The sequence below is a fragment of the Narcine bancroftii genome, chromosome 6 (assembly GCF_036971445.1).
Source record: "Narcine bancroftii isolate sNarBan1 chromosome 6, sNarBan1.hap1, whole genome shotgun sequence".
NCBI classification, from domain to species: domain Eukaryota; kingdom Metazoa; phylum Chordata; class Chondrichthyes; order Torpediniformes; family Narcinidae; genus Narcine; species Narcine bancroftii.
The window spans coordinates 64,554,726-64,567,807 of NC_091474.1; the positions used below are offsets into that span (position 1 = coordinate 64,554,726).

General features: G+C 39.4%; 1 protein-coding gene across 6 annotated transcripts in view; it reads right to left on the reverse strand.

Moving 5' to 3' along the window:
• The window catches only part of lyst (lysosomal trafficking regulator), a 344,523-nt gene that overhangs the window by 116,917 nt on the left and 214,524 nt on the right, over positions 1-13,082 (reverse strand). For all 6 annotated transcript variants that reach the window (XM_069885166.1, XM_069885165.1, XM_069885164.1 and 3 more), the window contains exons 22-24: positions 10,916-11,041; positions 8,552-9,230; positions 10-190 (exon numbers count right to left, since the gene is read on the reverse strand). In XM_069885166.1, the coding sequence (XP_069741267.1) occupies positions 10-190; positions 8,552-9,230; positions 10,916-11,041 (986 nt within the window). The remainder of the gene's footprint in view (positions 1-9; positions 191-8,551; positions 9,231-10,915; positions 11,042-13,082) is intronic.

Consider the following 13,082-nt stretch of genomic DNA (forward strand, 5'->3'; position numbering starts at 1 on the left):
TTCTCTTACTTTAATAACTCCTTGTTGTATAACTGGAGCTGGATGATTAACAAGGACTATCAATGCTTCTGGTTGAATTAACTTGTCCATCACATCAGCAAGCATTACATCTGGCAAGATGAGCAGGATTCCTCTCAAAAGATCATACAGCCCACAGCAGATGAGAATCAGGCAATCTTCTGTTGTTGATCTAGATGCAGAAAACACTTGTCAACCAGATAAGAAATCGACTATTTCTGTTTAATAATGTGAACCACAGAAACTTTAGATTTATCATTGTCGATGTTTTAAACTTTGTGGCATTCATTACTCTGGTGGCACGACTGGCGTAGCAGTTAGCGCAACACCTTCAGAGCCAGTGATTGGGACTGGGGTTTGAAGCCCGGGCTGTCTGTAGAGAGTTTGTATGTTCTCCCCATGTCCATGTGCGTTTTCCCCCCGGGGGGCTCCAGTTTCCTCCCCCGTGCTGTCTGTAAAGAGTTTGTATTTTCTCCCCATGTCCATGTGCGTTTTCCCCCCAGGGGGCTCCAGATTCCTCCCACCATTCTAAACATTCTGGGGCTGTAGGTTAATTGGGTGCAAATTGGGCAGCATGGACTCCTGGGCTAAAATGGCCTGTCTAAATTTAAAATTTAAAGGCTGGGTTCCCAAACCTTTCCTAGTATTTAGACATTTAGACATTGACCCTCCTAGAGATCATTTGTAACGGGATTAGATAATGAAATATTAGAAGTATTTCAAACCTTTAGTTTTTTTTTTAAATTTGGAGATACACGTGGTAACAAGCTCTTCCGGCTCACAAACCTGCACTGCCCAAATATAGTAATGTGACCAATTCACCTACAAACTTTGTACTCTGAAAATCCTGTTCATTTTTTCAGAATCAAGTACACCAAGGGTTGACAAGTATTTGGTCTATTTTTAAATTAAATCGAAGCTTACTATGTCAATTAATTTATACTTTGTAGGAAGACAGAGGGAGAAATGCTTACCATGGTTTGACTCCATTGGGAAATTACAAATGGAACTGGCAATTTTTTGGTCTGTTTTTCAAGTGTAATGCTCAAGAACATCAAGTCAACTCCACCATTTGTCAATAATGTTTTGTGTGAGCCCGTCATAATGTTGGGACAAAGACGCTTCTTTTATAATATTTCGTGTGAGGCCAGTGCCTGTCATAATGTTGGGACAAAGACACTTCTTTTATAATATTTCGTGTGAGGCCAGTGCCTGTCATAATGTTGGGACAAAGACACTTCTTTTTTCCCCTTAATTTGTCCCTGTGTACAGTTTTAAATTTGTGATCAAACAATTCAGGTGTGATTAAAGTGCACATTCCAGATTTTATTAGAAGAGATTTGTACACACTTTGGTTTGACCACGTAGAAATTATCCCCCACTTCAGGGAATCATAATATTTGGGCCATAGCAATAGTATGTATATTAAAGTAGTCATGTTTAGTACTTTGTTGCATATTCCTTGCATGCAATGGCTGCTTGAAATCTATGATTCATGGACATCACCAAGTGCTGAGTATCTTCTCTGGTGATACTCTGCCAGGCCTTGACTGCAGCTGACTTCAGCACCTGCTTCTTTCGGGGGGGGGGGTTGGGGGGGTGCTTGTCCCCTCAAGTTTTCTCTTCAGCAGATGAAAGGCATGCTCAATTGGATTTAGATCAGGTGACTGCGTTGGCAATTTAAGAATTTTCCAGTTTTTAGCTTTGAAAAACGTCTTTGATCCTTCAGCAGGATGTTTGGGATCATTGTCTTGCTGTTGGATGAAGTGCTGTCCAATGAATTTGGAGGTATTTGCTCAAACCTGAGCAGAACAAAGGAAACCGGAGAATTAATTTTGCTACTGCCATTAGCAGTTACATCATTAATGAATACAAGTGTGCCAGTACCTATGGCAGCCAAACATGCCAAGCCATAACACCCCCACCACGTTTCACAAATAAGGTGGTATGCTTTGGATCTTGGGCAGTTCCGTTGCACCTTCACATTTTACTCTTGCCATCGCTGTTAATCTTGGTCTCATTTATACACTAAATCTTTTTCCAGAATTCTGCAGGCTCTTTTAAAAACTTCTTGGTAAACTGTAATCTGGCCATCCTGTTTCTGTGGCTAACTAATGGTTTGCATCTTGCAGAGCAGCTTCTGTATTTCTGTTCATGTGGACAGTCGTCATTAACACATCCACACCTGCCTACTGAAGATTGTTTCTGGTGTGTTGGACAAGCGTTTGGGGATTTTTCTCCATTATGATGAGAATTCTTCTGTCAACTGCACTGGAGGTCGTCCTTGGAATACCTTTTGATTACTGAGCTCACCAGTATGCCCCTGTCACATTTGTGGCCCGAAATGTGAAGTTAATAAAACATTAAACACAAGTTTATCAGGTAAACTTCTTAGTGTCTTTTTATTCTCCGGTTTCCTTTGTTCTCCTGCTTGTGTTCTTATCTCTCTCTCATACCACGTGACTTCCGGTACATCTCATACATATTCATTATCATGACATCCCTCCTTTAATCAGAAATAAACTTTACCTTCATTTACCAATATCCCTCGGAAACCTACGAACATCGTAACGAATGGTAATACTATAACTCAACTACATAAAGTTTACTTCCTACAGCACTCATACATGCACTTTATGATATAAGATTAAAATACTGTCCCAAAGTTCTTATTAAAATTATGGCACAAAGTCTTCGTATCGTTTGGGCACTTTCCGGTTTCGTTTCGGCCTGCCTGCGATATTGTCGTCGCTTCTCGGTTGTTCACTCTCAGCGTTGGCAATACTGCTCATCACGGCTTCGGGTGTTTCTGGCGCTCTAGTCACTTCATCAGGAGTGCTGGTAACTGCCTCTGGAACATCATCAGGTCTCTCAGTTTCAGCATCTCGTATTGGCCTTTCAACCTCTTTGCTCGATGTATCTCTGGACTGGTACCTTTTTACACCTGAGACATTTCTCTTATACAGGACTCCAGTCGGAGACTTGACTGTCACCATACTGCCACTTCTGGATACAACAGTATAGGGTTGATGGTAATAAGGTGTGTCTAGTTTACCACCAGTTTCATGCCTCACTAGAACATTATCTCCTGGCATGATGTCTGAGTACTTGGCTCCACGTTTCGAATCTGTGTACAGCTTTGCTGCACCTTTCTTTTCAGCATCGTGGTCCCTCATCTCCTGGTCGTCTCGGATTTCCTTTATTTCTGGCATTTTTGTGCGGATTTTTCTCCCAAAAAATGCTTCTGCAGGACTTTTTCCAGTGGTTGCATGAGGCGTTGCTCGATAGACAGCCACATAAGATAGCAATGCTTCTCGCCAATTTTGTCCTTCTGCGTGTGCAATCCTCAATCGTTTTTCAATGGACTGATTTTGTCTCTCTACTTCTCCGTTGGCTTGCGGCCATTTCGGAGTTACTTTATGATGGTGGATACCTGTGGTACTCATGTATTCTGCAAATGTCTCTGAAAAGAATTGTGGACCATTGTCAGAGTATAATGTAACAGGTAATCCATATCTTGCGAATATCTCTGCTAATGCTTGTATTGTTTTTTCAGTGGTTGTGGACTTCAACACCACGTACTCATAGTATCTGCTGTAGTAATCCATCACTACCATAATTGATTCACCTGTCGGTAAAGGTCCAAGAAAATCAACAGCTACGTCGATCCATGGTCCTGTCGGAAGTTGCGTACTCCGGATCGGTTCTGGCGGATTACTCCTACTTGTGATTTGACATCCGTGACAAGTTTTAACAAATTTCTCTGCGTCTTTATCACAACTTGGCCACCATACCTTGGTCCTGAGGTTTTGCTTGGTACCAACAATGCCTAGGTGTCCTTCATGCGCTAAGGATACGATCTTCGGTCTCAATCTTTGTGGTATCACCAATCTGCAACCTCTTAATACACACTGTCCAATGCAACAAAGTTCGTCTCTAATGGGAATGTAAGCCTTGTGAGTACACTTGTCCCATTGTCCACTCTGTATGCATTCTCTTACTTCCATGAGTTCTGGATCATGTTCGGATTCTCTCTCGACCTCCTTCGTAGTCACAGCTTTCGGTGTCGCCTGAATAGCTACGAAGCGTACAAAGCTCTGTTTCTGTTCCCAATTCTAACTTGGATTGTGGACCTCCATCCTTCACCAATCTGGACAGCGGATCAGCAATGTTTGCTTTCCCTGCAATGTGGATTACTTTATATTTGTATGGTTGTAGTCTGAGTATCCATCTCTCTATTCTGGCACATGGTTTGGATCTAGGTGCATAGATCACCTCTAATGGCTTATGATCTGTGATGAGTTCAAATTCAATGTCGTATAAATATGCATGGAACCTCTCACAGGCCCATACAAGTCCGAGTGCTTCTTTCTCTGTCTGAGAGTATCTTCTTTCCACATCTGATAACAATCTGCTGGCATAGGCAATGATTCTTGGTCCTCCATCATGCATCTGGACCAACACGGCTCCTAAACCAACTGGGCTGGCATCCGCTATGACTTTGGTTGATGCCGCCGGATCGTAATATCCAAGAGTTTTTGCGTCTGTCAGGCTTTGCTTCAGCGCTGTGAACGCTTTCTTCTGCTCAGATCCAAAATGAAATGGTACTCCTTTCCTGGTTAGTTTCCTTAGTGGTTCTGCCACTGTAGCGAAATTAGAAATGAACTTTGCACAAAAATTGACCAATCCTAGGAAACTCCTCACCTCTGTTGCGTTCTGAGGTGCACGTGCCTCTGCAATAGCTTTCACCTTGGCCTCTGCAGGGTTTAGTCCTTCCTGTGTAAGTCTGTGTCCCATGAAGTCCATTTCTGACACACCGAACTGGCACTTGTTTCCATTCACGGTAAGGCCTGCCTCCTGTAGTCTAGATAGTACACGCCTCAACCGTTTGTCATGCTCTTCCTTCGTTGGTGTATGGACTATGATGTCGTCAGAAATGTTGGCAACTCCAGGAATGCCTTGAATCACTCGATGGATTTCATACTGGTAGATCTCTGAAGCTGCATTAATTCCAAATGATAGTCTCTTGTAACGATACAATCCACAGTGAGTCACAAATGTTGTCACATCTCGGGAACCCGGATCCAGCTCTAATTGATGATAGCCCCATTTCAGATCAATTTTTGAGAATACCTTGCTGGTAGTTAGTTCTTGAAGTATTTCCTCCACTGTTGGTATAGGGTGTCGTTCTCTAATTATAGCTTCATTGGCCATTCTCATGTCAACACATAGTCTTGTCACCCTTTGGTTTGGGCACAATCACTACGGGACTGACCCATGGAGTTGAATGTTCCACCGGTTCAATAATGTCTTGTTCGATCAATTCTTTAATTTTGGCTTCGACTTTCCCACGAAGTCCAAACGGAGTTCGGCGCATTGGTTGTGCTTTAGGTTTGACCGTTTCATCTACCGCTAGCTTCAATTGTCGACCTTTCAGCTTTCCTACTCCTTGGAAGACTGCGGGAAATTCTTGCTTCATATCCTCGTATGACTGAATTGAATTGACACAAGCTCCAATATGAAGTATTGCCAGGTCTTGCGCTGTGCTTCTACTCAGCAATGGTTCTCCCTTCTCTTCTATGACCATAAACTCTGCTTCGGTGTACTTATCTCCAGCTTCAACAGTTGCAGTAAAACATCCAATGGTCTGCAATGGCTTGGTTGCTGTGTATGGATACAGTTTCTTGGAACACTTCTTTGAGGTACAGATGATCTTTTTCCTTTTCAACTTCTCCCATAAATGTCGATCAATCACATTACTGTCACTGCCTGAGTCTACAATGACCTGAACTGTCACTCCACCAATGATCACTGGGACTTTCTCATGATGTACTTCATTCAACGTAAATTGCTAACAACTCTGTTCCTCCTGGGTATCATCATCGTCACCGTCTATCTGGCGAATGGTATCTTTCTTTCCAGGATACTTTCCTTTCCCCCAGGCTTTGCCTTTGGAAGTTGTACTCTTCCTCTTCTGGTCTGCATTGGACTTGCTTTTTCGCTTCTTTGCAAAGTGGTCCTTACCTCCACACTTTCTGCAAACTTTGCCTTTGGCCGGGCAATATGGGTCTTTTCCAAAGTGACCTCGGTTTCCACATCGATAACACTCCACGTCCTGTGTCGACATATATCTTGGCTGGTTATGGCGATGTAAGAGCCTCTTAATTTGCTGGCTTGAGTTGTCTTTCAGGGTCATGGTATGAAATTGCCCTTCAACAGCCTCTAATGCAGCAGCAATAGCTAAAGCATTGGTGAGTTCCAACTCACTCCCTCTTTCCAGTAGACGTCTTCTGAGTTTATCTGATCTTCAGTGCTGTACAACTTGATCCAATAATTGGTTGTCCAAATCAGCTGGCATGTAATTGCATCCAACAGCTAGCTGGCGTAGTCTCGTCACGTACTGAGCAATTGTCTGGCCATCTTCTTGTCTCGTTCTCCGAAACAAATGGCGTTGAAATGTAGCATTCGGTGTCACTACATAGTGTGCATTTAATGCATCTACCGCTTTCCGGTACTCATCCTTTCTTCCAGTATTCAAAAGTGTCTTAAATGTTGCCCGAACTGAGGGTCCTGCAGTGAAAAGAAGTAACGCCCTTCTCTGCACTTTTTGTTCAACTGTACCGGTATCTAGAAATAGGCCACGACTGTCGGTGTAGGATTCAAATTCTTCCAGCCATGCCTTCCACTTCACACTTACAGTGCTTGCATCACCCGTTGGGTCAAAATGAGCAATTCCACTATGTGTTATAAAGTCACTGTCTGCACCAGCCATGAGGAAATATTCCAGCTCCAAAAGTACTGAGTCACAGAGAACATTCTTATCACCTTGAAGTTGTCTGTAATCCTCTGTAATCTTGTTTAGTCTTTAATTTTCTTCAAGCTTCTTTCATCCTCGTCGCCAATGTCACATTTGTGGCCAGAAATGTGAAGTTAATAAAACATTAAACACAAGTTCATCAGGTAAACTTCTTAGTGTCTTTTTATTCTCCGGTTTCCTTTGTTCTCCTGCTTGTGTTCTTATCTCTCTCTCATACCACGTGACTTCCGGTACATCTCATACATATTCATTATCATGACAGCCCCTTCTTCTTAATGATGTTCCAAACTGTTGATTTTGATCATCCTAAGGTTTGGGTGATGTCTTACTGTTTTATTCTTGTTTTTTAACCTCATCATGGCTTCTTTAACTTTCACTAGCCCACCTCTGGTCCTCGTGTTGAAAAATGGCAACTACAGACTCCAAAAGGAGATCAAAAGCTTAGAAGCAAGCCTAGCTCTCTTATACCTGCACCAATGAAGCAATTAAACATACCCGAGTAACTACCAACACCTGTGAAGCCAAATGACCCAAACATTATGGTGCCCTAAAATGGGGAAACCAGATTTAAAAAGTGCTGTAAACAAATAGCCTTTCAATGAAATCAGGAATTGTCACTTTAATCATATGTGAATTGTTTGATTATAAAATTAAATCTGTGTAGCATAGGGCACATAAAGGAAAAAATGTGCTTTCCCCTAACATTATGGAGGGCGCTGTATCTAATGTATTTTTATGGAAACATTACATTTGTTATGTCATATTATGTAAGAATTCTAGAAATACACGAGGGAAAAGTTTGAAGGAATTGAACAGTCTAACTTTTTCTCAGCTGCACATCATGGCAGCATAAATCCAAACAATTAAATACTTCATATGGTTTCCAAAGGCACGTAGCAGAAACCTGCAAGTGCCCAAAACAAATTAAACTGTTAACAGTTATTATTAACTATTCTCATTTTTGCTGCTCTTCTATTCAGGTCAATGAACCAACATTTTAACAAAGGTCAGTCAAATTTAGCAGTTAAATTCATAATTTTGTGAGAAATTTCTCCTGACAAAGCCTCCAAATCAATGCTTCTGGGGTTTAAATTTGACCTCGAATCCTGGATTTTTCAGATAATTAGGTCCTAATAACAAATTGTGTCAGAAAGAGCATCACTGAAAAAGTGTGATTGTGCCAAATCATGGAATATTCATCTTTAAGATAGTTACCATGATTTGTGTCTATGTTTATTGTATAAATGCTGATGGAGTCACTAAGCGCAACACATAGGAAACAAAAAGGGAGTCCAAGAATGAAAGGATGTCCAGATTTGATGGTGATGGAACCATGCAAGGATACCTCTACCAACCTGGACAATGGAGAAAGGGTGGTTGTAATTTTGACATTGTCAAATGCTGTGGAAAAATCAAGACATTAACAGTAAAAATAACATCTTCTGCCTTCTTATTCTCCACATTGCTAATACAGATGCATTATTTTATTTACAATCTGTCAGAGTTTCATTTAAGACTAAAATTAGAGGAAGCTGAATGAATGAATTAAATTCGGCCACTGACCACCCTCTCATCCCTCAAGGAATGATTAGTCCAAAATGAATGTAAAAGGAATTTATCTCATTTCATAAATGTTTTGAATTGCATTGGTATGGCAAATTTGGTTAATGATTAATGTAACTCTTGATGGTAGCACAATAATTAATTAAATTGTACCTATCTGTAGCCCCATCATTTTGCTTGTAGGGCCGTTCATAAAGAGGCGAAAACCTAAAACTTTCCCATTCTTCAGGAATCAAATTCTTGCCAACCATACTTGGAAGACGTCCAATAACTGAAGATCCATTTTGGGATGGAAATGCTAATCCTAGACCAGTAAAATTGCTCTGACTTCTTTGGAACATCTGAAGTCCCTGGAGACTGTCAGGTCGATTTATTCCATCACTGGGCCCTTCCTGCTTCAGATCTGGTTCTAAAGCTGATGAAGTCTCATCTAAAACAGGTTCCACATCGATCTTGAAGTTCACATTTGCTGGGCTACCTGCCTCTACCACATGCCCCAAGGATTCTTGTATGTGATCGTGGGCAACAACAGTTCCTGTAGAGGCTCCTCTTTTAGACTCACACAATGTTTTTGTTGATTCAATGCTGCTGAGGTACATTTCATCCTGTATTCTTTTCAGTGTTTCTGCAGTGGCCACTGGGGGAGCATTTTCTGACAAAAAGGTTTTAGAGTCAGACTCGCCATCAGAAATCTCCTGCAAGTCATAAAAGTTCGGTTTTTCTCTTGGTGACAATCCTTGGATTTGCACTTGCGGTGGGGGGGAAGGGGTCAACGATAGACTTTGGGAGTGCGGCTGATCTTGCTTTCCATAGCTTGATGTTGGCACTTTTTCTGATGGAGAATAGGAAGAAATCAGAATCTCACAAAATGATTGATATTGTATACGTACAGGAATTAATCTTTGTGTTTCCCCATATTTGCTAATGAATTGCTTTACTAAAGATAATTTCACACTTACCCTTACTTCTAATATTAATTAAATCACACAAAATCATCCATCTTATTTTTTTAAACCAAAGAAGTTAAACTACAAATTATAGTTTTATCTTCGTGGATTGCAGCGCAGCAAAGATGACCCCATTAGAAGAAAGGGGGGAGAAAAAAATAACCAAACATTCACTGAATGCCAGAACTACATGCAAGTTCGCTGACGATATTAAACTAGTTAAATGGGACTGTGAGTGCAAAGCATATTGCAAAGAGGATTCAAGGAAACAAGGGCAATAACTCAGCAGATAGAATGCATTGTGGAAAAACATAATAACTTTGGTGCACATAACAGGAAAATAGAATGCTTGTTAAATGGTGAGAGATTGATTCGTGTTAAAAAGAAACCGAGGTGAGCTTGTCAATGAAGGACTACGTAGAGGTGCAGCAAACAATTAAGGGGGCTAAAAGTTTGAGAAAGGATTTGAATTCAGGAATAAGGAACTATTATTGCAATTGAATAGGGTCTTGATGAGAATGCACACACATGGTCACCTCACTCAAGGAAGGATAAATTTGAGGCAGTGCAGAAATGATTCTCTCAACTAATTCCAAAGAAGGTGGTTTGCCAGATGAGCATAGATTTAGTGGACTGGGAATGAGAGAGCTCAAAAGAAACATACTAAGGATTCTCAGACCTGGAGACTTAGCTTCACAATCAGATAAGGACAGTTAAGACCATGATAAGATTTTGTTTCCTAGAAGGTGAACTTTTGGAATTTTCTATCACCATAAGGTTGTGTTTGTTCAAAATAGATTAATTTTTTTGTTGTCAAAAATCTAACGAGATGGTGATGAGGCTGAACTTGAAGAATCAATCCATGAACTTAATGGTGAAGTATCTTCGAAGGGCTGAATGGTCCTATTTCTTGTTTGCACATGTGGAGATCTGAAGAGGGCACTGAAGAGATTTATGCCCAGAAATAATGACTTGAATTGTGGTTAAAAATTGTTGAAGTCGACAAATAGTTGAATCAAGATGTGACAGTCATTTTCAGAAAGAAATTGTTGCCATTGGGTGAGGGTAGAGCATCAGGAACCAGGAACAGTGTTTTACCATTTTGGTCAACCAAATCAAAGGTAATTATTTTTAAAAACAGAGATAACTATAGATCAATAGGGGATTATCCCACCGATCTAAATTGTGAGGAGTTGTTCTATGGAAAATTACAATGGTTAATATTTGTTTTATCTTAAGTATAAGTAACAGAAAAATCAGAGTTAGAACATCTTTCAAGGCAAAAACAAATCCACATGAACTACCTTACAATTCAATAAAGTATCTAAGGTGTTCTCCATAGATTAACATGCAAATATAAATTGCTTGCTAATTTTCAAAATTAACTGAACTCCTAATGAAAACAAAACAATGTATAGAATTTAATAAATGATTTCTACAACTTACAAGATATTTATGAGGCAAATATTGGTTAACAGCAGATGATGAGTAACATAATCCAGAGTAACAAATGAACAGCAATTAACCATCCATTTAAATTAAATTATGAATCATTTTCAGAACTTCTAACCTTCTGGTGAAACAACAGTAAAGGCAGAAGGCGACAGAAAACCAGGACTTTCAGAAGATTTTCCACTGCTATTAGAATACCGCATACATTTGATCAATTTGACCTTTTCTTGAAAGATCTTGCCATCTAAAAGCCAAAATAAAGGCATTTTTAAAAATAATAATTATACTCTTTCAATGATGTATCAGGAATAGGAATTTTCCATACTTCAGAATCAGAATTTGTCATGAAATTCATTATTTTGTGAAAGCATCACAGTGCAAGTTTAGTACAATATTTAAGTATTTTCATTCATCAAACTCAATCAGGGTTGACATTCTTTGGAAATGCAAGAACACTTCCTGTATGAAGGTCTCCTTTGCATGTAGTAATTATTGCTTTGACTAATGGGGTAAGCCACTCAACCTGTTTCTATTGTGTTTTCTTAGATTAGCTAAATCTACTTTAATGAACTTTATCCACTAACTTATCAAGATTTTTCCAGCATACTTGGTATTTTATTGAAGGCCTCAAGTTGGGAATTTACAAAAAATCAAGAGTGCAAGTGTATGGTCTGGGATGAGTCACGGTACAACTAGTATACAAGTATAAAATGAATTATGTTGCAACATGCACCAAGACTTTCAGGTGTAAAATAGTGTGAACTTATTACTCAAAGAAATGGAAGTAAACTGAACTGCTCATAAAATGGTCAAATAAACAGTCGAATGGTGGCTGGAATAAATAGTCTATGATTGGTATGCCAGCACAATGACCCCTATTAACCCGCAAAGCATTTTGTTTTCAGTTGAATAATAATAATGGTTTCTAAGAGTTAATACTTTGCCTCCAGAAAACATCTTATTTTTATGCTGATTAATGATATAAAACATTGAAGTTTGGTAACACACTAAGCAATGAAGTGGACTTTCCTGACATCAATTTGGATTTACATAGTGCATTTACCAAAGGAAATCTTCCAAAATGCTCAGATCTCCCTTCTTTTGGAAACAGTAAAACAGGAATAAAATGGTTTTATTGAACAAACAATAAGAAGCTGGAGGGACTCAGCAGATCAGGCAGAATCGACAGAGAAAAATGGAAGTCAATGTTTCAAGTCAGGCTCTTCTGAAATTTTTTTTGTTGATTTCTCTCCATAAATTCTGTGTGACCTGCTGAGTCCCTCCAGCTTCTATATGCTCAAGTTCACATCGAGTGCAGTTCTTATGTTTCTATAAAAATGGCTTTTAGTGGTACAAATGCTGAATTAACTTATCTAAAATTTAAATTTTTTTAAAAAGAGGTGTTAACTTGTTGCTACTTGATGAAGTAATAGCTGTGCAAAAATTTAAGAGGGAATGTCAGATAAATTTCCTACATCATGCCTCAAAACTCATTTTACTAATACAGATGGGTGACATAAATGGCTTGTAAGTTCAAGATGTTTCAACTTCAACAATTTAGTCAGTGAGTGAATTTGCTGCCAGGGGTAGAAAGAAATACTGCCTTGTGACTAACACTTGTGATTTGTGGAAGCTTCACACAGTATGTATTACAAATACTTCCAGTGCTTCATGCAAATTATGCTTCACTTAAAAAATGAATTACAACTAAGAAACTAGCAAACAAACAAATATTAAAAATAAACGAGGTATCGTGGAGTCGGATTAGAATAATTCCTGGGAAGGGACCCGACTCAGTAAGATTTTCTCACGTACACTGGAATTTAAAGGTAATTTAAAATTATTTTTAAATTTAGAGTCACAGCATGGTAATGAGCCTTTCCGGCCCATGAGCCTACACTGTCCAATTACTACCATGTAACTAATTAACTTACAAACTCTGTCCATTTTTAGAATGTGGGAGGAAACCCACACAGGTCATGGAGAGAATGTACAAACTTCTTACAGACTGGCGCTGTAATAGCATTATATTAGTTCAGAGAAGTACTGACATGGTAAATATCAAGAAATTGTTTGATCCAAAAGTTAGGAGGTATTGTCTCATGGGGGTTGTTAGTCAAACCAGACATAAAGATGGATTTCCTTTATGTAAGTTTGGAATTCTTCATCTAAGAGATATGAATATACTTCATAATTTAAAAAAAAACCAAGACTAAAACTGATAGACTTTAGGGTACTAATGAATTCAGGGGATGAGAGGATTAGGATAGAAAACAGCAAGAACT